The 27,414-nt window shown below is 45.7% G+C and overlaps 1 protein-coding gene across 2 annotated transcripts; it reads left to right on the top strand.

The window, feature by feature from the left end:
- Positions 1–27,414, top strand: LOC121543217 (nuclear receptor ROR-alpha A-like). 2 transcript variants are annotated; one of them, XM_041852955.1, is made up of 11 exons: positions 1–520; positions 9,510–9,539; positions 22,249–22,334; positions 22,458–22,599; positions 22,731–23,051; positions 23,148–23,377; positions 23,795–23,927; positions 24,099–24,206; positions 26,482–26,592; positions 26,838–26,947; positions 27,116–27,414. In XM_041852955.1, the coding sequence occupies exons 1-11, from the start codon at positions 460–462 to the stop codon at positions 27,272–27,274; spliced, it is 1,491 nt and encodes a 496-aa protein (XP_041708889.1). In that variant the 5' UTR covers positions 1–459; the 3' UTR covers positions 27,275–27,414. The 2 variants fall into 2 exon arrangements, with proteins under 2 accessions (XP_041708889.1, XP_041708890.1); XM_041852956.1 differs by lacking the exon at positions 9,510–9,539.

The raw sequence follows: 27,414 nt of genomic DNA, 5'->3' as shown, positions 1-27,414 counted from the left end.
ACCACAGCCAGGGCGCAAAGAGCAAGCGGGTTGAAACCGGAGTAGCCTGAACTGCTTGCACAAGGAAGTTCGTTGCAAAAATGAAGTTGGCTGATATTATCCTCACGTGAAGACAAGACGAAGTATGGAGAGAGAGTGACAACAGGGAATGGCAAAATGACAATGACGTTGTCAGAGTAAATGAGCGTAGTGACTCAATCAACAGAGATGGTAGTGTATGTTTTAAAGCGCATGCGCAGTCCCGGCCGCTAGAACAGCAGGTAGTTCTATATATTTAGAATGAAAGATCCAAAGTTTTTTAAGTTATTCATGCATTGCATACTAAGTGCATAGCAAAACGCACGGTAGAATATACTATACAAAAGGGTGTGTAGACAGGCTTGGCCCAGGAGTGTGAAGTGAGTGTGGTGTGTGTCAGAGCCAGGTGCAAGAATACGCAGTTTGTTTTGACCGGGAGTTATGGAAAATGAGGAGCCCAAATCACCCGACCCCATCACTACTGATGAACCAATCAAAAGAGGTGAGATATATTATCTTGATTATTGATAGGGTAGGCCTAGTGTATTAATGTGTAGGCTATGGTAGGCTAGTCCTAGTCTATTCAGTCATTTACAATTCACAAATGTCAATTATTTGCAGATGCAACTATTATTGTTTTAGCTATACATTGTGGATTGGGTGAAATGAAAATGTCTCAGATTTGCATTATAAGTTAATGCACATTTAAAGGTGAATGCCAAAATATATATATACAAAATAAAAAACGTTCTCAGTCCACTGAAGGTTGAAAAGCGACTCAAATCCTTACTTTATGCGTACAATCGCAAACGGCAGTGTGTGTGTGTGTGTCTCTTTACGTTTTCTGAGTCTAAGTGTGTATGTTTTCTGTGTGTGTGTCAACTGCTTTGCTCTCACCAGACCTCTATGTTCTGCTTATTAAGCAAAAGTGCTGTATGACAGTGTTCATATAGAGTCACTGTCCCCTTCTCCCTCTCCTCCCCCATCACCCTGTCCCCTCCTTTAAGCGAGCCTCATTCTAATGCTTATCTCTCCCCTCTCTCCTCCCGTTTCTCTCTATCTTTAGCTCCTTCTCTCTTTTGATCTCTTATCTATCCCCCTCACTGTCTCTCTCTCTCCACATTAGTTGGCTCGTTCTCTCTCTCTTACCCCTCTCACTCTCTCTTTGTAAGATCACCAAGGCTCCTCCCTCCAAGTTCTTTCTCTGCCTCCCCCCTCATATCTTCCACTCTTTCTCATCTTGCCTCATTCACTCTCCCTCCTCCCATCTTCCCTCCCTCCCTCTTTTTCTCTCCCTTCTCCCTCCTCCCATCTTCCCTATCCCTCACACTTTTTCTTCTTACCCCATTCACTCTCCTCCCCTCCCTCCCTCCATACCTCCTCTCCCTCCCCCTCTCTCTCATTAACTCACCTCTCTTCTCCTGTTGTCCACCGGACGGTGTAACTCTTGCTCCTTGAGGGTAAACATGGCAGTAATCCTCTATAAGACCAGGGATTAGCTCTTAGCTGTGTTGGGCCTGTTTTAGGCCTGCTGCATTTCCCAGCACCACACAGTCTAAAATCAAACCATAGCTCTCAACTTCGATTCCCTCAGTCTCTATCACACGTACTGCACACGTCATTTATTAAATGACGTCATCCATTAGGCCTAAACCACAGGTGTCAAACTCATTATATGGAGGGCAGAGTGTCTGCGGCTTTTAACTCCTCCCTTGTACTTGATTAATCAAAGAAGGTCACTGATTAGTTAGGAGCTTCCCTCACCTGGTTGTCTACTCTAGGTCTTGGACACAAATTGACATTCAATAACAAGAACCAGCAGACACTGGGCTCTCCATGGAGTGAGTTGGACACCATAGCTAAATATAGGCTATAGACTCACATTGATATTTTGATCTTTATTCCCTCAATTTAACCAGGTCTGGCCGAGAGGGTGCACTGGTACAAATATCCCGCAATGGTGCCACAGTTGTCTGGATTTATAACACATTAAAACCCTTTCTCACGGTGCATATTACTCTCTCCGTTACTCATTGACAGGACATCATGATAGCCATAGTTATGCACCAGAGAGCTACTCTCTTCTTTACTGTGTACATACATGCACGCACTTACACGCACACACACGTAAATGCACTAGTAGTCACTCCCTTATTACATCACATTGTGTGTCGAGTGTGTGTGGGGAGCTGATAATGTGTAACATGCAGCGTGTGTTCTTCTGTCACTCTCCAACATGCAGCTGCTATATCTCCATACAGAGTAGGATAGACAGACGGGGGAGATGAGAAACCTTGGAAACCGCTTTTGATTAAATAGCGCCATCTAAATCTTAACAAGACTTCCATTGTTAGATAAAGCATTGATTGAAAAAGACAGAATACTGCTGTTTGATTCGATTGAGAGAGCAAGGGAGAGGGACAGATAAGGTGAGAAAGAGATCAATAGAGAGAGATAAGATGGGGGGGTGGTATTTATGCTGACATACATGTATTTTTGAAAAGTAGAGCACAGTGAGGAGTTAGAAGAAGATAGCGGTTTCCATGGCCTTCATGTTGGTCTTCTGTAACGTGGCCTCTTAGTACCCACACTGTGGCGTCGGCTGACACTCAGTGGCATGGGTCAGGGGTCACTGCAGTTCTGACTGGAATAAGATCATTAGCACTTAGGTTTAGGATTTAGTTTAGTTTGTAATCACATGAAATTGACTCATGATCCGACAGCATGGCTGACGTTCTCAGTCCACTGAAGGTTGAAAAGCGACTAAAATCCTTACTTTTTGCGTACAATCGCAAACGGCAGTGTGTGTGTGTGTGTCTCTTTGCGTTTTCTGAGTGTAAGCGTGTATGTTTTCTGTGTGTGTCAACTGCTTTGCTCTCACCAGACCTCTATGTTCTGCTTATTAAGCAAAAGTGATTTGATGAAGAGGGGAAACGGAGGGAAGCAGTGAAAGCCGCAGCAGACCTCTAGCCCAGACACAAAGACCCAGGCTGCCTCTGCCTCTGTCTGACTCCACCCAGCGATGCTTATCTCCCCTGCCCTCTCTCTTCACACGAGCACACACACTAAAAATACACACCTCAGCTTGGAAACAACCCCCACACACATACACACACCCAGTCCAATATGAACTTTCTCACAATTGTGGTCAGAAAGCTAAACTCCCACCTTCCTCCACTATAACTGTGTCTGTCTCTTACTCACCAAGGTGTGTGTGTGTGTGTGTGTGTGTGTATGAATGTATGTCTACGTGTGCCTGAGAGAGAGTTCAAACTCCATCCACCCTCTGCTTGTGTCAGCTCCTACTCTCCCAACTGTCTCTTTCTCAAGGCTCTTCCACACCAATTCATTTCATACAACAGACACTATAAACACATCAGACCCTGTGTGCAGAGGCCCAGCATCATCCTGACATAGACTCAGTCCTCCTCTGTTGTGTCAGAGAGACATAGACTCAGTCCTCCTCTGTTGTGTCAGAGAGACAGACTCAGTCCTCCTCTGTTGTGTCAAAGAGACATAGACTCAGTCCTCCTCTGTTATTGTCAGAGAGACATAGACTCAGTCCTCTGTTGTGTCAAAGAGACATACAGTGCCTTGCAAAAGTATCCATCCCCCTTGGCATTTTTCCTATTTTGTTGCATTACAACCTGTAATTTAAATGGATTTTTATTTGGATTTCATGTAATGGACATACACAAAATAGTCCAAATTGGGGAAGTGAAGTGAAATGAAAAAAATAACTTGTTTCCAAAAATTCTAAAATATAAATAACGGAAAAGTGGTGCGTGCATATGTATTCACCCCCTTTGCTAAGAAGCCCCTAAATAAGATCTGGTGCAACCAATTACCTTCAGAAGTCACATAATTAGTTAGATGGCACACAGGTGGACTTTATTTAAGTGTCACGTAATCTGTCACATGATCTCAGTATATATACACCTGTTCTGAAAGGCCCCAGAGTCTGCAACACCACTAAGCAAGGGGCACCACCAAGCAAGCGGCACCATGAAGACCAAGGAGCTCTCCAAACAAGTCAGGGACAAAGTTGTGGAAAAGTACAGATCAGGGTTGGGTTATAAAAAAATATCAGAAACTTTGAACATCCCATGGAGCACCATTAAATCCATTATTAAAAAATGGAAAGAATATGGCACCACAACAAACCTGCCAAGAGAGGGTCGCCCACCAAAACTCACGGACCAGGCAAGGAGGGCATTAATCAGAGAGGCAACAAAGAGACCAAAGATAACCCTGAAGGAGCTGCAAAGCTCCACAGCGGAGATTGGAGTATCTGTCCATAGGACCACTTTAAGCTGTACACTCCACAGAGCTGGGCTTTACGGAAGAGTGGCCAGAAAAAAGCCACTGCTTAAAGACAAAAATAAGCAAACACATTTTGTGTTCGCCAAAAGGCATGTGGGAGACTCCCCAAACATATGGAAGAAGGTACTCTGGTCAGATGAGACTAAAATTGAGATCTTTGGCCATCAAGGAAAACGCTATGTCTGGCGCAAACCCAACACCTCTCATCACCCCGAGATGCTGCCACCACCATGCTGTGGGGATGTTTTTAATCGGCAGGGACTGAGAAACTGGTCAGAATTGAAAGAATGATGGATGGCGCTAAATACAGGGAAATTCTTGAGGGAAACCGGTTTCAGTCTTCCAGAGATTTGAGACTGGGACGGAGGTTCACCTTCCAGCAGGACAATGACCCTAAGCATACTGCTAAAGCAACACTTGAGTGGTTTAAGGGGAAACATTTAAATGTCTTGGAATGGCCTAGTCAAAGCCCAGACCTCAATCCAATTGAGAATCTGTAGTATGACTTAAAGATTGCTGTACACCAGCGGAACCCATCCATCTTGAAGGATCTGGAGCAGTTTTGCCTTGAAGAATGGGTAAAAATCCCAGTGGCTAGATGTGCCAAGTTTATAGAGACATACCCCAAGAGACTTGCAGCTGTAATTGCTGCAAACGGTGGCTCTACAAAGTATTAACTTTGGGGGGGGTGAATAGTTATGCACGCTCAAGTTTTCTGTTTTTTTGTCTTATTTCTTGTTTGTTTCACAATAAAAAATATTTTGCATCTTCAAAGTGGTAGGCATGTTGTGTAAATCCAAATGATACAATCCCCCCCCAAAATCCATTTTAATTCCAGGTTGTAAGGCAACAAAATAGGAAAAATGCCAAGGGGGGGTGAATACTTTCGCAAGCCACTGTAGACTCAGTCCTCCTCTGTTGTGTCAGAGAGACATAGACTCAGTCCTCCTCTGTTATTGTCAGAGAGACTGAGACTCAGTCCTCCTCTGTTATTGTCAGAGAGACTGAGACTCAGTCCTCCTCTGTTGTGTCAGAGAGACATAGACTCAGTCCTCCTCTATTATTGTCAGAGAGACTGAGATGAGCCCAGTTGAGAGTGAGTGGGATAATAAGGGACTGAAGCTACAGTAGAGCATTGAACTAAGATGTGTGTCACGCCCTGGCTCTGGGGACTATTACATGTTGAGCCAGGGTGTGGATTTTCTATTGTTTAGTTTTCTAGGTTTGTGTTCTAGTTCATGTATATATATGTTGGCCAGGGTGGTTCCCAATCAGAGGCAGCTGTAGCTTGTTGTCTCTGATTGGGGACCATACTTAGGCAGCCTGTTTTGCACTGTTATTTTGTGGGATCTTGTTCCGTTAAGGTTTGTGTTATTAACCTAGGACTTCACGTATCGTTTGTTTATTGTTTTGGTTCGTGTTGTGTACGAAATAAAGTATGTACGCCTATCACGCTGCGCCTTGGTCCGCTGTTTATAACGATTGTGACAGAAGATCCCACCTCGACTGGATCAAGCAGCGTGACGAGGAGAGAGGATGGACCTGGGAGGAGATGAGTGAGAGTCTGGCAAGAGGGATGGAGGCCATGAGCACGGGGGAGAGACAAGCCCAAACACATTTTAGGGGGGGGGCTCACGCCGTGGACGACGAGGCAGCGGGAGGCCGCGATAGAGAGGTTCAGCAGGTTGGCAGAGGAGGCCGCCAGGTTACGGGGGCCACTGGTCACGAGGGAGAAGGATAGTGTGGAGGCACGGCGAGAGGAACTGAGTAGGCAGCAGAGGGAGCGGAGGTTTATGAGGAAACCCAGTCCCGCTCCTCGCACCAAGCAAGTGGTGTGTGTCACCAGTCCGGTCTGGCCCGTTCCTGATTCCCGCACAAGGCCAGTGGTGTGTGTTCCCAGTACGGTCAGGCCCGTTCCTGCTCCCCGCACTAAGCCTGTGGTGCGCGTCGCCAGCCCGGTCCGGCCTGTTCCTGCTCCCCGCACCAAGCCAGTGGTGCGCGTCGTCAGCCCGGTCCGGCCTGTTCCTGCTCCCCGCACCAAGCCAGTGGTGCGCGTCGTCAGCCCGGTCCGGCCCGTTCCTGCTCCCCGCACCAAGCCAGTGGTGCGCGTCGCCAGCCCGGTCCGGCCTGTTCCTGCTCCCCGCACCAAGCCAATGGTGCGCGTCGTTAGCCCGGTCCGTCCGTTCCTGCTCCCCGCACCAAGCCAGTGGTGCACGTCGTCAGCCCGTTCCGGCCCGTTCCTGCTCCCCGCACCAAGCCAGTGGTGCGCGTCGTCAGCCCGGTCCGGCCCGTTCCTGCTCCCCGCACCAGGCCAATGGTGCGCGTCGTCAGCCCGGTCCGGCCCGTTCCTGCTCCCGCACCAAGCCAGTGGTGCGCGTCGTCAGTCTGGCATGGTCTGTGCCTGTTCCACCGGTGCCAGCTGCTCCACGCCGGAGCCAGAGCAATCCGCTCCACCGGTGTTCAGTCCAGCTCCGGCCAGCGGGGCCGGTCCAGACCAGGGGCGCTACGGGGGGGTAGAGATAGAGGGGTGGTCACGCCCGGAGCCGGATCCGCCGCTGAGGCGGAATGCCCACCCGGCCCCTACCCTCTTGTGTTTGGTTGGCGCGGTCGCAGTCCGCGCCTTTGGGGTGGGGGGGGGGGGGTACTGTCACGCCCTGGCTCTGGGGACTATTAAATGTTGAGCCAGGGTGTGGATTTTCTATTGTTTAGTTTTCTAGGTTGTATATCTATGTTGGCCAGGGTGGTTCCCAATCAGAGGCAGCTGTAGCTTGTTGTCTCTGATTGGGGACAGTTTAAATATGGCTCCCAATCAGAGACAACCAGCCACAGCTGACACTCGTTGCCTCTGATTGGGAGTCACTCAGGCCAACATAGAAATAAACAAACTAGAACTCCCAACATAGAAACAGAACACATAGAATGAACACACCCTGGCTCAACATATAGAGTCCCAGAGCCAGGGTGTGACAGTACCCCCCCTAAAGGCGCGGACTGCGACCGCGCCTCAACTAGAGCAAAACAGGGGAGGGCTGGGTGGGCATTCCTCCTCGGCGGCGGTTCTGGCTCCGGGCTTGCCCACCACCCTCCAATAAACCCCCTATAGAGCCCCTGGTCCGGTCTGGCCCCGCTGGCTGGAGCTGAACTGGACGTAGCAGGAGCGGTTAGCTTCAGCTCCGTAGTGGAGCAGTTGACCGGTACCTGATTAGGCACCGGTGACCCAGGCACGGGTTGTGCCGGACTGACGACGCGCACCCCTGGCTTGGTGCGTGAGGCAGGAAAGGACCGGACCTGGCTGACGATGCGCACCCCTGGCTTGGTGCGTGGAGCAGCAACGGGCCGGACCGGGCTGACGATCGCGCACCCTGGCTTGGTGCGTGGAGCCGGAACGGGCCTCACCGGACTGACGATGCGCACCCCTGGCTTGGTGCGTGGAGCAGCAACGGCCGGACCGGGCTGACGATCGCGCACCCTGGCTTGGTGCGTGGGCCGAACGGGCCTCACCGACTGACGACTCGCACCCCTGGCTTGGTGCGTGGAGCAGCAACGGGCCGGACCGTGCTGACGATGCGCACCCCTGGCTTGGTGCGTGGGACAGGAACAGGCTGGACCAGGCTGACGACTCGCACCCCTGGCTTGGTGCGAGTGGCAGGAACAGGCCGGGCCGGGCTGGCGACGCGCACCGTAGGTTTGGTGCGAGTGGCAGGAACAGGCCGGGCCGGGCTGGCGACGCACACCGTAGGCTTGGTGCGAGTGGCAGGAACAGACCGGGCCGGAAAGGCGACGCACACCGTAGGCTTGGTGCGAGAGGCAGGAACAGGCCGGGCCGGGCTGGCGACGCACACCGTAGGCTTGGTGCGAGGGGCAGGAACAGGCCGGACCGGGCTGGCGACGCACACCGTGGGCTTGGTGCGAGGGGCAGGAACAGGCCGGGCCGGGCTGGCGACGCACACCGTAGGCTTGGTGCGAGTGGCAGGAACAGGCCGGACCGGGCTGTGGAGACGGATAGGAGACCTGGAGTGAAGAGCGGCCACAACCCGTCCTGGCTGAATGCCTACCTTCACACACTCCGTGTGAGGCATCCGCACAGGACGTACAGGGCTGTGTACCCGTACTGGCATAACAGCACGTGACACTGGAGCAGGATATCCGGGACCGCTGGAGAGGCATTGGAGACCACGAGCGTTGAGCCGGCACACTCCGTCCTGGCTGCATACCCACCTTCGCACGACACGTGCGGGGTGCTCGCACAGGACGTACCGGACTATGCCGGACCACTCGTGGCACAGTACGCCGCTCCGCATACCGCGGAACCTGCCCCGTCCCATGCTGCCATGCCTGAGTACGGGAAGTTGGTTCCGCTCTCCATCCAGGCTCCGCCAACCTGCCTTCTGGCCCCCCAAACCCGGTGGCCTCCTCTCCAAATCGTCCTGTGGCAGCCTCCTGCTGCCCAGTCGCCCATGCCGTGTGCCCCCCCCAAAACATTTTTTGGGGTTGCCTCTCGTCCGTCCGACGATGACACTGCTGACGCCGCTGCTCCTCTCTCGCCAGGGCCTTAATCCTAGCCCATGGCCCTTTTCCCCCGAGCATGTCCTCCCAGGACCACACTTTGCCCACCTGGGCCATCGCCAACCTCTCCATCTCCTTTCCCGGCGCTTCCTCCCATGTCCAGTCTGCCTGCTCCTGGACACGCTGCTTGGTCCTTGTATGGTGGGTTCTTCTGTCACGATCATCGTAGGAAGTAGACCAAGGCGCAGCGTGATGAACGAACATGTTTATTTATCTATAGTGATAAATACTGACAATAAACAAAACAACAAACGACTCGTGAAGTCCATGGTACAAACACAAAACCAACTGGAACAAGAACCCACAAACACAAAGGGAAAAACAGACAGTTTAAATATGGCTCCCAATCAGAGACAACCAGCCACAGCTGACACTCGTTGCCTCTGATTGGGAGTCACTCAGGCCAACATAGAAATAAACAAACTAGAACTCCCAACATAGAAACAGAACACATAGAATGAACACACCCTGGCTCAACATATAGAGTCCCAGAGCCAGGGTGTGACAGCCTTGGTCCGCTGTTTATAACGATCGTGACAATGTGAGAGAGGAAGTGTGTCTTATGTTCAAGCAGAATTTAACTAATCTCTTCTTTGCTACAGGAGACACTGTGTCCAAGAAGACCCATTTGAGTAAGTGTTTGTGTGTGTGTTTGTTTATGTGTGTGTGTGTGTGTCTGTTGTTGTGTGACCTCACTCGTGTTTGTTGATATGCCTGTCTATACATGCCCATGTGGTATGTGTGTGCTAGTTATATGTGCATGCAGTGTGGTTATGCCTGGATTGCTAGTATTTGCACACGTTTGCACCTGTGCTGAGAGACACACACACAAACACACACACACACACACACACACACAGTTTTCTCTGTGGCGCCAATATCAGCATTATAGCTCTGTTATGCACCTGTGTTCCTTTGTATAGACATTATTCTCCTGTTTGCTGGATTTGGGTTTGAAGACAAACTCTATATTGGTATTCTGGCATCTGGATACAGATAGTATCAGATAGCATCTCCTTCACATGTGGTGGCGTTTCTGTGCTGTTTCTGCTCCTGACTATAACACACCTGTTAGTTTTGAGTGTAGGGAGAAAATTGAAAATGGCGGGGATATTTTCATGATACTTGTTTTCACTTTAAATAATAATCATACAGATGATTGAATGTGCATCATCAGAAAGCTCTCCCTTTATTGGCTGTTTCAGATGTCAGTCCATACTCAATTGGCTAGTTAGGCTGTCAGTCTGTGCTGTGAGTACAGTCCTATCCTCTTGAAGTGTTAGAGAAGTACAGTATATGTCCTTTCATGGCAATAAAACTTTTTTTTGTATATAAAAGTATATTTGAGGGAGATAGAACGGTGGGTACAGAGAGTGGTTAAGGCTTTGAGTGTGAGTGGGTTACGCACAACAAAGAAAGGGAAAAAGTACCGTAAGTAAAGAGAGAGAGAAAGAAAGGGTAAAGGCCCCCTCTCTTTCACACGCGAGCACACACACGGTGTGACTGACGGAGACTCTGAGGTGACTGGCGGAGACTCTGAGGCCCAAACATGCTGTAGGCGCACTAAGATAGTCACTCTGCAAGAGAAAGTACAGACAGATAGAGGAGAGAGGGAAGAGAGAGAGAGAGAGAAAGTACAGACAGATAGAGGAGAGAGGGGAGAGAGAGAGAGAGAGAGAGAGAGACAGTACAGACAGATAGAGGAGAGAGGGAAGAGAGAGAGAGAGAGAGACAGTACAGACAGATAGAGGAGAGAGGGAAGAGAGAGAGAGAGAGACAGTACAGACAGATAGAGGAGAGAGGGAAGAGAGAGAGAGAGACAGTACAGACAGATAGAGGAGAGAGGGAAGAGAGAGAGAGAGACAGTACAGACAGATAGAGGAGAGAGGGAAGAGAGAGAGAGAGACAGTACAGACAGATAGAGGAGAGAGGGAAGAGAGAGAGAGAGAGAAAGTACAGACAGATAGAGGAGAGAGGGAAGAGAGAGAGAGAGACAGTACAGACAGATAGAGGAGAGAGGGAAGAGAGAGAGAGATAGAAAGTACAGACAGATAGAGGAGAGAGGGAAGAGAGAGAGAGAGAGAAAATACAGACAGATAGAGGAGAGAGGGAAGAGAGAGAAAGTACAGACAGATAGAGGAGAGAGGGAAGAGAGAGAGAGAGAGAAAGTACAGACAGATAGAGGAGAGAGGGAAGAGAGAGAGAGAGAGAAAATACAGACAGATAGAGGAGAGAGGGGAGAGAGAGAGAAGGAGAGAGAGAGAGAAGGAGAGAGAGAGAGAAGGAGAGAGAGAGAAAGAGATCAAGACAGTGACAGTGACAATGAGACAGTGAGTGTGAATTGAGGGTGAGGGTGAGAACAAGAAAGAGAGAGAGAAATAGAGTTTGTGAAAGTGGGACAAGAAGACTGAGAATTGGAATGAAGACGATGCGAGGTAGGAGTGATGGCCTTGATTTAATGTGTGTTACTCTGTACAGTACCGTATCTGTGTGTGTGTGTGAGAGAGAGAGTGTATACTGTACTGTAGCCTACATTAGAAGTATTGTTTAGAAATGTTGTTTGTTTGGCTTTTTTTTGTCCCCCATTCTCCTTCCGTATTCCTCCAACTCTTCAAGTACAGCAACAGCAACATATCCGCTCACGGTCATATTCATTTCTAAACTCAAAACCAAAACATGATCATATCAATATCTTTGCCAGAATGATTACTGTGCATTGTGTTTCAGCCTGTTGGCATGTCCAACATCCTCACCAGATCCTCGTTGTGTTTCTTTCCAAAACCTCTAACAACTTGACATTGTAGCTGCTCTTGAAGTTTACATTTGATATTTTAGTCATTTAGCAGACACTCTTATCCAGAGCCACTTACAGGAGCAATTAGGGTTAAGTGCCTTGCTCAAGAGACAGATTTTTCACCTAGTCAGCTCGGGGAATCGAACAATCGGTTAAGAGCACAACATTCTTAACCGCTAGGCTACCTGCCCCCCCCAAGTATCTACTTTATATTTCTTCTAGAAGCATAATGGAGCCAGAATAGAACCGTTGTGTCTGATTCTACAGGCCTGTAGAAGTGATATAATTACATTTTAGTCATTTTAGCAGACACTCTTATCCAGAGCGACTTACAGTTAGTGAGTGCGTACATATATATATCTTTTTCATACTAATGTAACCATTTACTTTGATAATACTCTTGAAAATAATGTAAATATTTCAAGACATCTTGCATCGCATTATCACTTATTGTAAAAAGACACAAATTATGTAGTTGGTGTAAGTTGGGCCAAATCAGTCTTCAAAATATTTAATAGTTTTTGTCCAAATATGTAAATGGTTAACTATGACTACGTATTTACGTTGTTTTGAAACCAAGTGAGGGACCTTTGAAGCGTCTCATTGGTTAGTAAGTGGGCACTAAGACATTTATGTGTCATTACTGTGGTCGTGGATACTGTCCTGAAATGACTATGTATTTTACCTGATTATGTTTCAAAGACTTAAATTACAGCAACACATTTACATGTTCTCTCACTACCACTCACAGTCTGTGATGTGACACACGAGAACTACCACTCACACAGTCTGTGATGTGACACACGAGAACTACCACTCACACAGTCTGTGATGTGACACACGAGAACTACCACTCACACAGTCTGTGATGTGACACACGAGAACTACCACTCACACAGTCTGTGATGTGACACACGAGAACTACCACTCACACAGTCTGTGATGTGACACACGAGAACTACCACTCACACAGTCTGTGATGTGACACACGAGAACTACCACTCACACAGTCTGTGATGTGACACACGAGAACTACCACTCACACAGTCTGTGATGTGGCACACGAGAGAGGAACAGGGACTGTGTAGGCAGAAGGTGAGAGAGGGATAGTGAGTTTGGTATGAGACCGTACTGTGTTGTAAGATGGTCCTCTCACAGCATCCTCTGCACCTGTTTCTATTTACGCATCCATATGGCTCCATAGGGACTGTATAGGCATGCATGCACTCACTCACACACACACACACACCGTAGCACAGCTGCCCCTCTGTGGTTGGCACCTCAGTGTATGTGTGTGTGTGTGTGTGTGTGGTAGCGTGATATACACTAAGTGTACAAAACATGACCAGGTGAAAGCTACCATCCCTTATTGATGTCACTTGTTAAATCCACTTCAATCAGGGGAGGAGACAGTTAAATAAGGATTTTTAAGCCCTTGAGACATGGATTGTGTATATGTGCCATTCAGAGGGCGAATGGGCAAGACAAAAGATTTAAGTGAACGGAGTATGGTAGTAGGTGCCAGGCGCACCCGGTTTGTGTCAAGAACTGCAACACACTGCTGGGTTTTTCACGCTCAACAGTTTCCTGTGTGTATCAAGAATGGTCCACCACCCAAAGGACATCCAGCCAACTTGACATAACTTTGGGTAGCATTGGAGTCAACATGGGCCAGCATCCCTGTGGAACGCTTTTGACACCTTGTAGAGTCTATGCGCCGACGAATTGAGGCTGTTCTGAGGGCAAAAGGGGGTGCAACTCAATATTAGGAAGGTGTTCTGAATGTTTTGTACACTCAGTGTATATCTCCTGTGTGTATGTCACTGTATATAACATGATACAGATAGAACTTCTAATATTACACATACTGGGTTCTAATTTTAATGTCAAGGAAGGATAGGACGATTAACATAACTGTAGACTGTTTTTACAATGCTGACATTACTTAAATACAACAGTGAACATTTATGCATTTCGATTCATTCTCCTCTTTCATTTTTCTCTGAGAGTGGCCCTCCACCATCGCCATATAGGCTTAATTCAGGCGGCATTCTCCACACACAAACAAAGAGTACGCTGATGCTTTTGGGGGATTCCTGTTCAGATTCGTGTTCTCTAACTTCAAAAGACTTTCCTTACACTTTTTGGGTGCACATACCATTACACATACACACTTCCAACGCACCTCACTTTACTTCAAAGAGTTGACACCAAAATCTGAAGTCACACATTCACCCCCAAACATGACAGATGAAAGAGAGCAGTCACACAGTCACACACCCGTCACCATTACTTGGTTTTCCTCACAACTAATTATTGTTCCCCTTGGACTCAGTCTGGGGTTCAAAACAGCCTTTCCGAAATGCTTATGTTGAAATGCGTAGGGTGCCTTTGTTATTGATTCTGAAGATTTTATTTTTTAATTTTGTATTTTTTAATTACTAGAGCCACATTTCTTCTGACCAGACAGCATGGCATTACTCACAAATTACAGTTAACAAAATAACTGTTCAGAGGCTGCACTCAAAACAAATGCAGTTTGATGTGTATCGTTTAATTTAAGATATAGTCTTCAAGCTTTTCATGTAGTGAATTCTCATGGCAATACTGTACAAAAACAGTGTTATTTATCTAGCATTATCTTGCATAAAAATTGTGTTTTACACTATCTGTCAAAGCGCTTTAAATTGTATATTATTCCCCACATCCACTTTCAATATAGCACCCACCTGGGTGATGCACAACTGCCATTTTGAGGCATGCTATCACCGCTCAATAACCTACCAACAACAAATACCTTAAATTAAATGGGTCTCAAACGGAACAGTAAACTACAAAAAAATACATTAAATTAAATGTGTCTTAAATTCCAGAGATTCCTTTACTAATTAAGTTATTATACTTATAAATATGTTATAGCACATTTACAAAATGTTTTAATTATAAAGCATTAACAGCATATTAAGGTGAAAGTGTGATGGATACTTATTTGACATTTACAGTATATATATTTTCAAATGTGGAATTGATTCATTTATAGCAAATTGTTGAAATCTACCAAGAAGTAAGTAAGGATCAATAATCACCCTGAACATATTTACATTTTTAGCTATTTGTATTCTTTGATCATATTTAATAACATTTCTGATTCCCTTTGAACATTTGTATAGTCAAATTTTTCAAAATACTGTCAAAAATAAGAAATATATTCATATTTATATTAATAAAAATCATATCATATCAAGGAATCATTATCTAGAATAACATTTTTGACAGGAAAACCTGAGGCAACATTAGTTATTATTGGTCGAAACATCTCAGTGTGCCATCAATTCGATTTTAGATTTTATTTCAAAGTATTCACACAATGTTCAAACGTTATCTCAAGTAAATCTCTTACTCTCTAAGATTTTTACTTGATGGATAACAGTATGCCCCATGTTCTCTTTGTCATGCGTCTGTGTGTTGGAGGGTGTGATTCTGCGGGGTGTTTCCGGTGGAGGAAAGTTGAGGTTTTTTGTCCGTTTACAGAGCAAAATGCAGAATGCTGACAGGGTACTTTATACAAAGACAAGGGAAAGGTGCTGAATGGCACTCGCTGCTCATGTCAGAGATATTCAACCCCTTATTAAGGACAATGGAAATGTAATATACAGTGCCTTAGGAAAGTATTCAGGCCCCTTGACTTTTTCCACATTTTGTTACATTACAGCCTTATTCTAAAATTGATTAAATAAAACAAATCTGCAGCAATTTACACACAATACCCCGTAATGACAAAGCGAAAACAGGTTTTTAGAATTTTTGCAAATGTATTAAAAATAAAAAACAGAAATACCTTATTTACATAAGTATTCAGACCCTTTGCTATGAGACTCGAAATTGACCTCAGGTCCATCCTGTTTCCATTAATCATCCGTGAGTTGTTTCTACAACTTGATTGGAGTCCACCTGTGGTAAATTCAATTGATTGAACATGATTTGGAAAGGCACATACCTGTCTATATAAGGTTCCATAGTTGACAGTGCATGTCAGAGCAAAAACCAAGCCATGAGGTCGAAGGAATTGTCCGTAGAGCTCCGAGACAGGATTGTGTCGAGCCACAGATCTGGGGAAGTGTACCAAAAACTTTCTGCAGCATTGAAGGTCCCCAAGAACACAGTGGCCTCCATCATTCTTAAATGGAAGAAGTTTGGAACCACCAAGACTCTTCCTAGAGCTGGCCGCCCGGCCAAACTGAGCAATCGGGGGAGAAGGGCATTGGTCAGGGAGGTGACCAAGAACCCGTTGGTCACTCTGGCAGAGCTCTAGAGTTCCTCTGGGGAGATGGGAGAAACTTCCAGAAGGACAACCATCTCTGCAGCACTCCCCCAATCAGGCCTTTATGGTAGAGTGGCCAAACGGAAGCCACTCCTCAGTAAAAGGCACATGACAGCCCGCTTGAAATTTGCCAAAAGGCACCTAAAGACTCTCAGACCATGAGAAACAAGATTCTCTGGTCTGATGAAACCAAGATTGAACTCTTTGGCCTGAATGCCAAGCGTCACGTCTGGAGGAAACCTGGCACCATCCCTAAGGTGAAGCATGTTGGTGGCAGCATCATGCTTTGGGGATGTTTTTCAGTGGCATGGACTGGGAGACTAGTCAGGATCAAGGCAAAGATGAACGGAGCAAAGTACAGAGACATCCTTGATGAAAACCTGCTCCAGAGCACTCAGGACCTCAGACTGGGGCAAAGGTTCACCTTCCAACAGGACAATGAACCTAAGCACACAGCCAAGACAACGCAGGAGTGGCTTCGGGACAAGTCTCTGAATGTCCTTGAGTGGCCTAGCCAGAGCCCGGACTTGAACCCGATCGAACATCACTGGAGAGACCTGAAAATAGCTGTGCAGCAACGCTCCCCATCTAACCTGACAGAGCTTGAGAGGATCTGCAGAGAGGAATGGGAGAAAGTCCCCAAATACAGGTGTGCCAAGCTTGTAGCGTCATACCCAAGAAGACTCGAGGCTGTAACCGCTGCCAAAGGTGCTTCAACAAAGTACTGAGTAAAGGGTCTGAATACTTATGTAAATGTGATATTTTGGTTTAAAAAAAAATTATAAATGTGCAACAACCGGTTTTTGCTTTGTTAGTATGGGTTATTGTGTGTAGATTGGTGAGGGAAAAAACAATTGAATACATTTTAGAATATGGCTGTAACATAACAAAATGTGGAAAAAGTTAAGGGGTCTGAATACTTTCCGAATGTACTGTAAAAGGCCCCTTTTTTATTAGGCTGCATAGCTTCTGATAGCAGCTTTCTACTGCCCTTCTGCATTAGCTCAATGAATCTCACTGTATTTTAGATTAGATTTGACTCGCTCTATGTATAATACAGTGCCTTCAGAAAGTATTCATACCCTTTGACTTTTTCCACATTTTGTTGTGTTACAGCCTGAATTAAAAATGTATTCAATTAAGATTTTGGGTCACTGGCCTACACACAATACCCCATAATGTCAAAGTGGAATTATGTTATTCGAAATTTTTACTAATGAATTAAAAATGAAAAGATGAAATGTCTTGAGTCAATAAGTATTTAACCCCTGTGTTATGGCAAGCCTAAATAAGTTCAGGAGTAAAAATATGCTTAACAAGTCACATAATAAATTGCATGTACTCACTCTGTGTACAATAATAGTGTTTAACATGATTTTTGAATGACTACCTCATCTCTGTACCCCACACATATAATTATCTTTAAGGTCCCTCAGTCGAGCAGTGAATTTCAAATACAGATTCCACCACAAAGACCAGCAAGGTTTTCCAATGCCTCAAAAAGAAGGACACCTAGTGGTAGATGGGTAAAAATAAAAAAAGTCAGACATTGAATATCCCTTTGAGCATGGTGAAGTTATTAATTACACTTTGGATGGTGTATCAATACACCCAGTCACTACAAAGATACAAGAGTCCTTCCTAACTCAGTTGCCGGAGAGGTAGGAAACCATTCAAGGATTTCACCATGAGGCCAATCGTGACTTTGAAACAGTTACAGAGTTTAATGGCTGTGATAGGAGAAAACTGAGGATGGATCAACAACATTGTAGTTACTCCACAATACTAACCTAATTGACAAAGGGAAAAGAAGGAAGCCTGTACAGAATATAAATATTCCAAAACATGCATCCTGTTTGCAACAAGGCACTAAAGTAATACTGCGAAAAATGTGGTGAAGCAATTCACCTTTTGTCCTGAATACAAAGTGTTATGTTTGGGGGGGGGAAGCATAGTGGTGGCTGCATCATGTTATGGGTATGCATATAATCATTAAGGACTGGGGAGTTTTTCAGGATAATAAATAAATGGAATGGAGCTCAGCACAGGCAAAATCCTAGAGGAAAACCTGGTTCAGTCTGCTTTCCACCAGACACTGGGAGATTAATTCACCTTTCAGCAGGACAATACACTAAAACACAAGGCCAAATCTACACTGGAGTTGCTTACCAAGAAGACAGTTAATGTTCCTGAGTGGCCGAGTTACAGTTTTGACTTAAATCTACTTGAACATCTATGGCAAGACCTGAAAATCGTTGTCTAACAATGATCAACAACCAGTTTGACAGAGCTTGAAGAATTTTGAAAATAATAATTGACAAATGTTGCACAATCCAGATGTGGAAAGCTCTTAGAGACTTACCCAGAAAGACTCACAGCTGTAATTGCTGCTAAAGGTGCTTCTACAATAATAATAAGCCATTTAGCAGACGCTTTTATCAAAAGCGACTTACAGTAATGCTTGCATACATTTTTGTGTATGGGTGGTCCCGGGGATCGAACCCACTACCTTGGCATTACAAGCGCCGTGCTCTACCAGCTGAGCTACAGAGGACCACGAGGTATTGACTCAGGGGTGTGAATACTTATATAAATGAGATATTTCTGTATTGCATTTTCAAAAAAATTGCTAGAATTTCTATAAACATATTTTCACTTTGTCATTATGGGGTATTGTGTGTCGATGTGTGAAAATAAATCATATTTAATCGATTTTTTTATTCAGGCTGTAACACAACAAAATGTGGAAAAAGTCAAGTGGTTTGAATACTTTCCGAAGGCAGTGTACTTGTATGTAGGGGCGGCTAATGCAATCCAGTTGTAGCCTAGGTGATTTCTGTGGACTAGTGTTGCATAACATTTATCGCTCTCGCTCTCTCTACAGTATTTCTTGTTCTACCTCGCTATCCCCACTCTCCCTCTCTCCTTACCAGTCACTTCTCTCTCGCTCGCTGTTACGCTCATCTTCTTTTATCTCTCTCTCTCTCTCTCTCTCACCTCTCTCTCCCGCTTTTCTTTCTTAATTTAGATCCTTTTCTGTAGCTGGCCTATAGCTGGTTCGGCTAAAGAGATAAGGGCTGGGATGAGGGGGGACTGAGAACTCTGTGACAATAGCATCATGTCAGTAACTGCCGAGGCCATATCATCATTTACTACACTGAAGGGAGATTGTAAAGTAGAGGTTGAGAACAGTAACATGGATCCACCTGCCAGCCCTACACGAGCTGCTGGTTGTTAGTGTGTAGGATGTCCCAGGCCCATAGTGCAGTAGCAGACACTACCATGGTGACTAGTCAGAGGAGACGGAAGTATAGGAGGTCATGTTATATTAGCTAGCTGCCGTCGCTCCTCATCCGCTCCAGCAATACCACCACTGGTGCTATCAACAGATGGGAAAGTCTGTTGATAGCTGAATATGTGGTTTGGTGAGTACCTTTGTCAGAATTACGGGAGGCTGGGTAAATGACGGCTCTGTTGAAGTTGGAGAGCCAGGTTAGCTGTTGTCCTTAACTAGATGGATAGGGCTGCCTTGGGTAGAGACGCCTGTAACAGTTAAAGATAGGGCTGCTGTGCACACCACAGGAGATCACTGACTGGTCAAGGTGCTGGAGTTATATGAGAGAGAGAGAGAGAGAGAGAGAGAGAGAGAGAGAGAGAGAGAGAGAGAGAGAGAGAGAGAGAGAGGCAGGCCTGTGGTCTGAATAGGTGGAGAGATATGAGAATAAAGGACACAGTTTTAGAGATAGGGACCGAGATGGAAATACAGTTTGCTGTGGCGGTTGCAAATGATTCCTAAGCTGATGTTTTCAATCATCAATGATCTAATGTCGAGATGAGTCCTCATCCCACATCATCTGTTGTCTATGGTATTGCTGATCCTCAGACAGCCCTGCTGTACATACTGGTCCTCAATCCCAAATGAATGGAATAGATAGAAACATACATGTGTGTGCGTCAACAGTGAAAGGTTGTGGGTCAGGTTGGTTTCCTGTTGTTTGAGGTTGAGAATCAGAACTGAGAGAGCAAAAAACAGAGACCACTGACGCTCTCTCTCTCTCTCTCTCACTCTTGCTCTCTCGCTCTCGCTATACAATGTTGTAGGCTGTGACTCTACTTGTTCTATCTACCCACCCATCCATTCTGTCTATCCACTTTCTCATTCACATTCTCACTCAATTAGTCAGTCTATTCATGAAGTGTTCATTTGTTTTCCTGCACATAGACAATACCATCCATGCAGTCTTTATGGTTATAGTGTGTATTCTATCAGGTGTGCAGTATAGTGTGTATTCTATCAGATGTGCAGTATAGTGTGTATTCTATCAGATGTGCAGTATAGTGTGTATTCTATCAGGTGTGCAGTATAGTGTGTATTCTATCAGGTGTGCAGTATAGTGTGTATTCTATCAGATGTGCAGTATAGTGTGTATTCTATCAGGTGTGCAGTATAGTGTGTATTCTATCAGGTGTGCAGTATAGTGTGTATTCTATCAGATGTGCAGTATAGTGTGTATTCTATCAGATGTGCAGTATAGTGTGTATTCTATCAGGTGTGCAGTATAGTGTGTATTCTATCAGATGTGCAGTATAGTGTGTATTCTATCAGGTGTGCAGTATAGTGTGTATTCTATCAGGTGTGCAGTATAGTGTGTATTCTATCAGATGTGCAGTATAGTGTGTATTCTATCAGGTGTGCATTATAGTGTGTATTCTATCAGATGTGCAGTATAGTGTGTATTCTATCAGATGTGCAGTATAGTGTGTATTCTATCAGGTGTGCAGTATAGTGTGTATTCTATCAGGTGTGCAGTATAGTGTGTATTCTATCAGATGTGCAGTATAGTGTGTATTCTATCAGATGTGCAGTATAGTGTGTATTCTATCAGATGTGCAGTATAGTGTGTATTCTATCAGATGTGCAGGGGGTTTCTCAGTTTCACTGCTGACTGCCCTCTCTTACGGCCTCTGGGAGATTCCTGTGGCACCTGAAATGAGGGCACACACACTTGACACACTGACACACACACACTATTCACACAATGTATTGCTGTACCGTAAACACAAGCCATTGTCTCACTGCTTGACAAACTAACTTAGAACACACACCAACACAAAGAAAGACAAACACTCTTCCTGAACTCTAAAATCACATCAGAATAGCGTATTTATTTTCAAATGTTCTGAATGTAATAATGTATGATTTGTGGAATGATGAGGATGAAAGATGGGGGGATGGGGGGAAGGGGGAGGGGGGAGGAAGAGGGGGATGGACATTCCTGGCAGTGTCAACCAAGATGAAAGACTCTATTACTGGCAGCACTATCCTTTATGAGACAGAGAGAGAGAGGGATAGAGAGAGCGAGAGGTGAGATGAAAGAAGGATAGTCAGAGCAAAAGAGAAGCCAGTTAACCACTTAAAAAGACTGAGGTTGACACCTTCACCTCCTCCTCCTCTCTCCATTTGCAAATATTCCCCCTCTACTGTTGTGTCTCTTCTGTCTCTGTGTATTTGATGTCATTCGGTTCATTTTTAATAATGTAAGAAATGCTAATGAGAGGAAAACAGAGTGTTCTTTCTTTCACTCTGTTTGCAACGTTTGATGACCTTGATGATCTTAGAGGAGGGGAAAAACAACCAAGCAAATTGTCTCTTTTTTAACAAGCCTGTATTATTGTAGCAAAGTTGCGTTATGTGTGTGTGTTCATGTGAAGTGTTGTTGATTTGTTAGGGGAATGGTCAAACCTCACCACTCAGCCACATTCACAGTAAGTTTCCATAAAATGTCAACGAGATATACTGACATACCCACTGAACACACACAACGCAGGTGTCATGTAGACAGGTGTCACGTACACAGACCAAAAACCAGTTTTCCACTCCATATTTTTGTGGTCAACCAACTTTCTCAGTCTGATTTGGTGTTAATGTTACCTCTCTGCAGTCTAGGTTTCTCTTTCCCCTTCCTGCCCTCAATTCTCTTTACCCTCATCTATATTTCACTTTCTCTTCTCCCCCTAACTCTCCCTAACTCTACCGAATTCCCCCTAACTCTCCCTTATCTCCTTGATAGACAGTTTTGAATGGGCTCACACTGTAGTTCTGAAAGATCTGGGTTTGGACATTGTCTCATTGCTCTCTGCTGGCCAACGTAGTCCACAGGTGTGTGTGTTACTGTTAACTGTAATGTGTGTGTTAACTGTAATGTATGTGTTATTGTGTGTGTAGCTCAGATTGAGGTAATTCCCTGTAAGATCTGTGGGGATAAATCATCAGGAGTTCACTATGGAGTCATCACCTGCGAGGGTTGCAAGGTGAGACTTCAGCACTACACACCTCATTTCACTCTGACCAAGCAGACATAACAAACCGTGTGATCAGATGACTTATTTCCAGTGGTTTCATTGGTTATGTCAATGGTCCTCTCTCCCCCTCAGGGTTTTTTCCGGCGTAGCCAGCTGCCGTCCGTGTCCTACTCCTGTTCCAGACAGAGTAACTGTCCTATAGACAGAGCCAGCCGCAACCGCTGCCAGAGCTGCCGATTGCAGAAGTGTGTGAACCAGGGCATGAGCCGGGATGGTGAGACACGCACGCACACATAAAAAACAAAGATGTCAGGATTGTAAAATAAAGGTTGAATAAATACACACTTGACTTTATATATGGGTAATTCAACTCAACTCCACCACCAACTGTTTTTGTTTCCCCAGCGGTGAAGTTTGGTCGGATGTCAAAACGTCAGCGGGACTCTCTGAATGCCGAGGTGGAGAGACATCGTCAGCAGCAGCAGCATCTCCAGGCAGAGGCCCAGCCAGCCCTGCCCTACTCAAGCAAGGCACGCCGTAACCGGTCACCCCACCTGCTCCAGCCCCTGGCTTCGGCCTACTCCTTCCCTGGAGAGCCAGAGCTTCCACCCTGCCCGACAGATGTGCTCCCCTACCTGGTGTGCTCCCCAGGCGAGTCCCAGGCCCCAGGTCTGGCCTACCAGGGCTCCTGTGTGTCTCCTGGCAGTGGGCACTCAGACGAAAGAGGTAAGGGACACATACACACACTCGAAACACATAATCAGACTAGCACTGTTTAATATCTATTACCCCCCTTCTCCCTTCTCACTACCTCTTCTTCAGGGTTCGACTCCCGTCAGCCGTCTCCTGACCAGACGATAGGGATGGGAATTAGATCCTATGACCCAGACGACCCCTATTTCCCCTACCTCCCCTCCCTGCTACACATAGAAGAGCTGTGTGGCAGTATCATGCGTTCCCATAGGGACACCAGTCAGTTCAGACTGGAGGAACTGCAGGCTCTGAGATGGAAGTTGTTCAGCAGAGAGGAGATCCATGCCTACCAGAGCAAGGTACTGTATCAACACATCACTGGTCTCATATAAATCATAATCAGTCAGTCGTCAGTAAAAAAATAAGGGTTTTATTAATAGGTTAAAAGAAGTCTGACCCCTGAACTCAAGTGAAGGCATCCTGTCTCTCTCTTCTCCTTCTCACCTCTTTTTGGAATTCCCTCTCCCCTCACATCTCTCTTTTTCTCCTGTCTCCCCCTCTCCCTCCCTCACTTTCTCTCTCTCCCTCCCTCTCCTTCCCTCCCTCCCTGTCCCTTTCGCTCCCCCTTCCCCTCCCTCCCTCCCTCCCTCCCTCCCTCCCTCCCTCCCTCCCTCCCTCCCTCCCTCTCCTTCCCTCCCTCTCCCTCCCTGTCTCCCCCTTCCTCTCCCTCCCTCCCCCTCCCTCTCCCTCCCTCCCCCTCCTCCCGCTGTCTCCAGTCAGTAGATGAGATGTGGCAGCACTGTGCCATGAGGCTGACTGAAGCGGTACAGTACGTGGTGGAGTTTGCCAAACGCATCCCAGGGTTCCGTGGGCTCGGCCAGAACGACCAGATCACCCTGCTGAAGACTGGTGAGCCGAACCCACTTGTCAATCACTCCTTAATCTACTATCATCTCTCCCCTCTCTCAACAAAAGTCTTCCTGTAAGAAGTGCACATTGCCATTACTAAATCTTCTCTCCCCCCTCTCTCTCTCTCTCCCTCCCTCCCTCCCTCCCTCCATCTCTCTCGCTCTCTCTCAGGTTCGATGGAGGTAGTTCTGGTCAGAATGAGCAGGTGTTTTAACACAGAGAACAGCACCGTCTTCTTCGATGGGAAGTTTGCCAGCACTGAACTTTTCAATTCTCTGGGTAAGTCCATTGGTTCCTAGTCTTAGCTATTGAATGGATGCTACTGTGCCCTCCGTAATTATTGGGACAGTGAAGGATGTTCTATTCTTATGGCTCTATGCTCCAGAAGTTTGGATTTGAAATCAAACAATGACTATGAGGTTAAAGTGCAGACTGTCAGCTTTAATTTGAGGGTGTTTTCATCTGTATCATGTACATACGGTGCATTTGGAAAGTATTCAGACCCCTTGACTTTTTCCACATTTTGTTACCTTACAGCCTTATTCTAAAATAGATTTAAAAATATTTTTTTTCCTCATCGAACTACACACAATACACCATAATGACAAAGCAAAAACAGGTTTTTAGAAATTTTAGCAAATGTATATTAAAAAAAGATACCTTATTTAAATAAGTATTCAGACCCTTTGCTATGAGACTCGAAATTGAGCTCAGGTGCATCCTGTTTCCATTTATCATCCTTGAGATCTTTCTACAACTTGATTGTAGTCCACCTGTGGTAAATTCAATTGACTGGACATGATTTGGAAAGGCACACACCTGTCTATATAAGGTTCCACAGTTGACAGTGCATGTCAGAGCAAAAACCAAGCCATGAGGTCGAAGGAATTGTCCGTAGAGCTCCGAGACAGGATTGTGTCAAGTCATAGATCTGGGGAAGGGTACCAAAATATTTCTGCAGCATTGAAGGTCTCCAAGAACACAGTGGCCTCCATCATTCTTAAATGGAAGAAGTTTGGAACCACCAAGACTCTTCCTAGAGCTGGCCGCACGGCCAAACTGAGCAATCGGGGGAGATGGGCCTTGGTCAGGGAGGTGACCAAGAACCCGATGGTCACTCTGACAGAGCTCAAGAGTTCCTCTGTGGAGATGGGAGAACCTTCCAGAAGGACAACCATCTCTGCAGCACTCCACCAATCAGGCCTTTATGGTAGAGTGGCCAAACGGAAGCCACTCCTCAGTAAAACGCACATGACAGCCCTCTTGGAGTTTGCCAAAAGGCACCTAAAGACTCTCAGACCATGAGAAACAAGATTATCTGGTCTGATGAAACCAAGGTTGAACTTTTTGGCCTGAATGCCAAGCGTCACGTCTGGAGGAAACCTGGCACTATCCCTACAGTGAAGCATGGTGGTGGCAGCATCATGCTGTGGGGATGTTTTTCAGCAGCAGGGACTAGGAGACTAGTCAGGATAGAGGGAAAGATGAATGGAGCAAAGTACAGAGAGATCCTTGATGAAAACCTGCTCCAGAGCGCTCAGGATCTCAGACTGGGGCAAAGGTTCACCTTCCAACAGGACAACGACCCTAAGCACACAGCCAAGACAATGCAGGAGTGGCTTCGGGACAAGTCTCTGAATGTCCTTGAGTGGCCCAGCCAGAGCCTGGACTTGAACCCAATCAAACATCTCTGGAGAGACCTGAAAATAGCTGTGCGGCGACGCTCCCCATCCAACCTGACAGAGCTTGAAAAGATCTGCAGAGAAGAATTGGAGAAACTCCCCGAATACAGATGTGCCAAGCTTGTAGTGTAATACCCAAGAAGACTCTTGGCTGTAATCGCTGCAAAAGGTGCTTCAACAAAGTACTGAGTAAAGGGTTTGAATACTTATGTAAATGTGATATTTCAGTTTTTTTTTTTTTATATACATTTGCACAAATTTCTACTAACCTGTTTTTGCTTTGTCATTATGGGGTATTGTATGTAGATTGATGAGGGGGAAAAAACAATTTAATCAATTTTAGAATAAGGCTGTAAAGTAACAAAATGTGGAAAACGTCAAGGGGTCTGAATACTTTCCGAATGTACTGTAGCACCCCCATTTTAGGGGACAAATTCACTTATATGTGTAGTAAAGTAGTAAAAATGTAAATGTAAGTATTTGGTCCCATATTCCTTGCATGCAATGACTACATCAAGCTTGTGACTCAAAAAATGTGTTGGACGCATTTGCTGTTTGTTTTGGTTGTGTTTCAGATTATTTTGTGCCCAATAGAAATGAATGGTAAATAATGCATTGTGTCATTTTGGAGTCACTTTTATTGTAAAGAATATGTTTGCAAACACTTATACATTAATGTAGAGGCTGTATGATATTTGTGCGTCTGTAACTTTCTGAACATTAACCTCAAATCCACATTTTTGGAGTATAGAGCCAAAATAATAAAAAATCTTTCCCTGTCCCAATAATTACGGAGGACACTATCTCATATTAGCTTAGGCAATTGGTTCCTAGTCTTAGTGATGCTAACTATGCTAACTGTGTTGTTGCAGGCTGTGGCGATCTGATTGTGGCGGTGTTTGACTTTGCTCACAGTATGTGTGCCCTGAGACTGACTGAGCAGCAGATGGCTCTCTTCAGCTCACTGGTGCTCATTAACCCAGGTAAGACACACAAATGCACACACATTCTGTAAAATGATACTGCAGATAATCTTAGTACAGTAAAGTCATAGATCACTAAAGTCATAGAACAGTAAAGTCATAGAACAGTAAAGTCATAGATCAGTAAAGTCATAGAACAGTAAAGTCATAGAACAGTAAAGTCATAGATCAGTAAAGTCATAGAATAGTAAAGTCATAGAACATCATATAAATAATATATTTTAATATTTTTCCTGTGTGTGTAGATCGCCCCTGTCTTGAGGATGGAGGCAGAGTACATAGAATGAGGAGAGACTTGGACAGATGCCTCAGACACATGCTACACAGAGACAACCAGGAGAGCCTTCTGAACAAGGTAACACACACAGGCACTCGCACATACACACGCGCACATACACACTCACACACTCACAGACTCACGCATTCAAGTTTGAGAGAGTAGTGAGTGTTTACCCTCTATGACATCACTGGATACAGTGTGTAGAACTGTCATTGACTAGCTGTGTGTGTGTGTTGTCCCCAGCTCTACCAGAAGGTGTCAGTGTTGCAGTCTCTGTGCAGTCTGCATGTGGAGAAGCTGATCTGGTTCAGCCAGCGCTACCCGCTCACCGTCCACTCTGTCTTCCCTCCTCTATACAAGGAGCTGTTCACCTCCGACCTGCCTTCTGTGGACTCCCTCTGAACTCTCTCTGAACTGCACCGTACATGTTGACAGATAATTAGACAAAGAAACATGCATACAGTAGTAGACAGACACACACACACAAACACACACAGACACACAGACACTCAGAGACACAGACACACACACAGACACAGACA

Source organism: Coregonus clupeaformis, chromosome 17 (assembly GCF_020615455.1).
Source record: "Coregonus clupeaformis isolate EN_2021a chromosome 17, ASM2061545v1, whole genome shotgun sequence".
In the NCBI taxonomy this organism is placed as follows: domain Eukaryota; kingdom Metazoa; phylum Chordata; class Actinopteri; order Salmoniformes; family Salmonidae; genus Coregonus; species Coregonus clupeaformis.
This window is presented reverse-complemented; position numbering and strand designations above follow the sequence as displayed.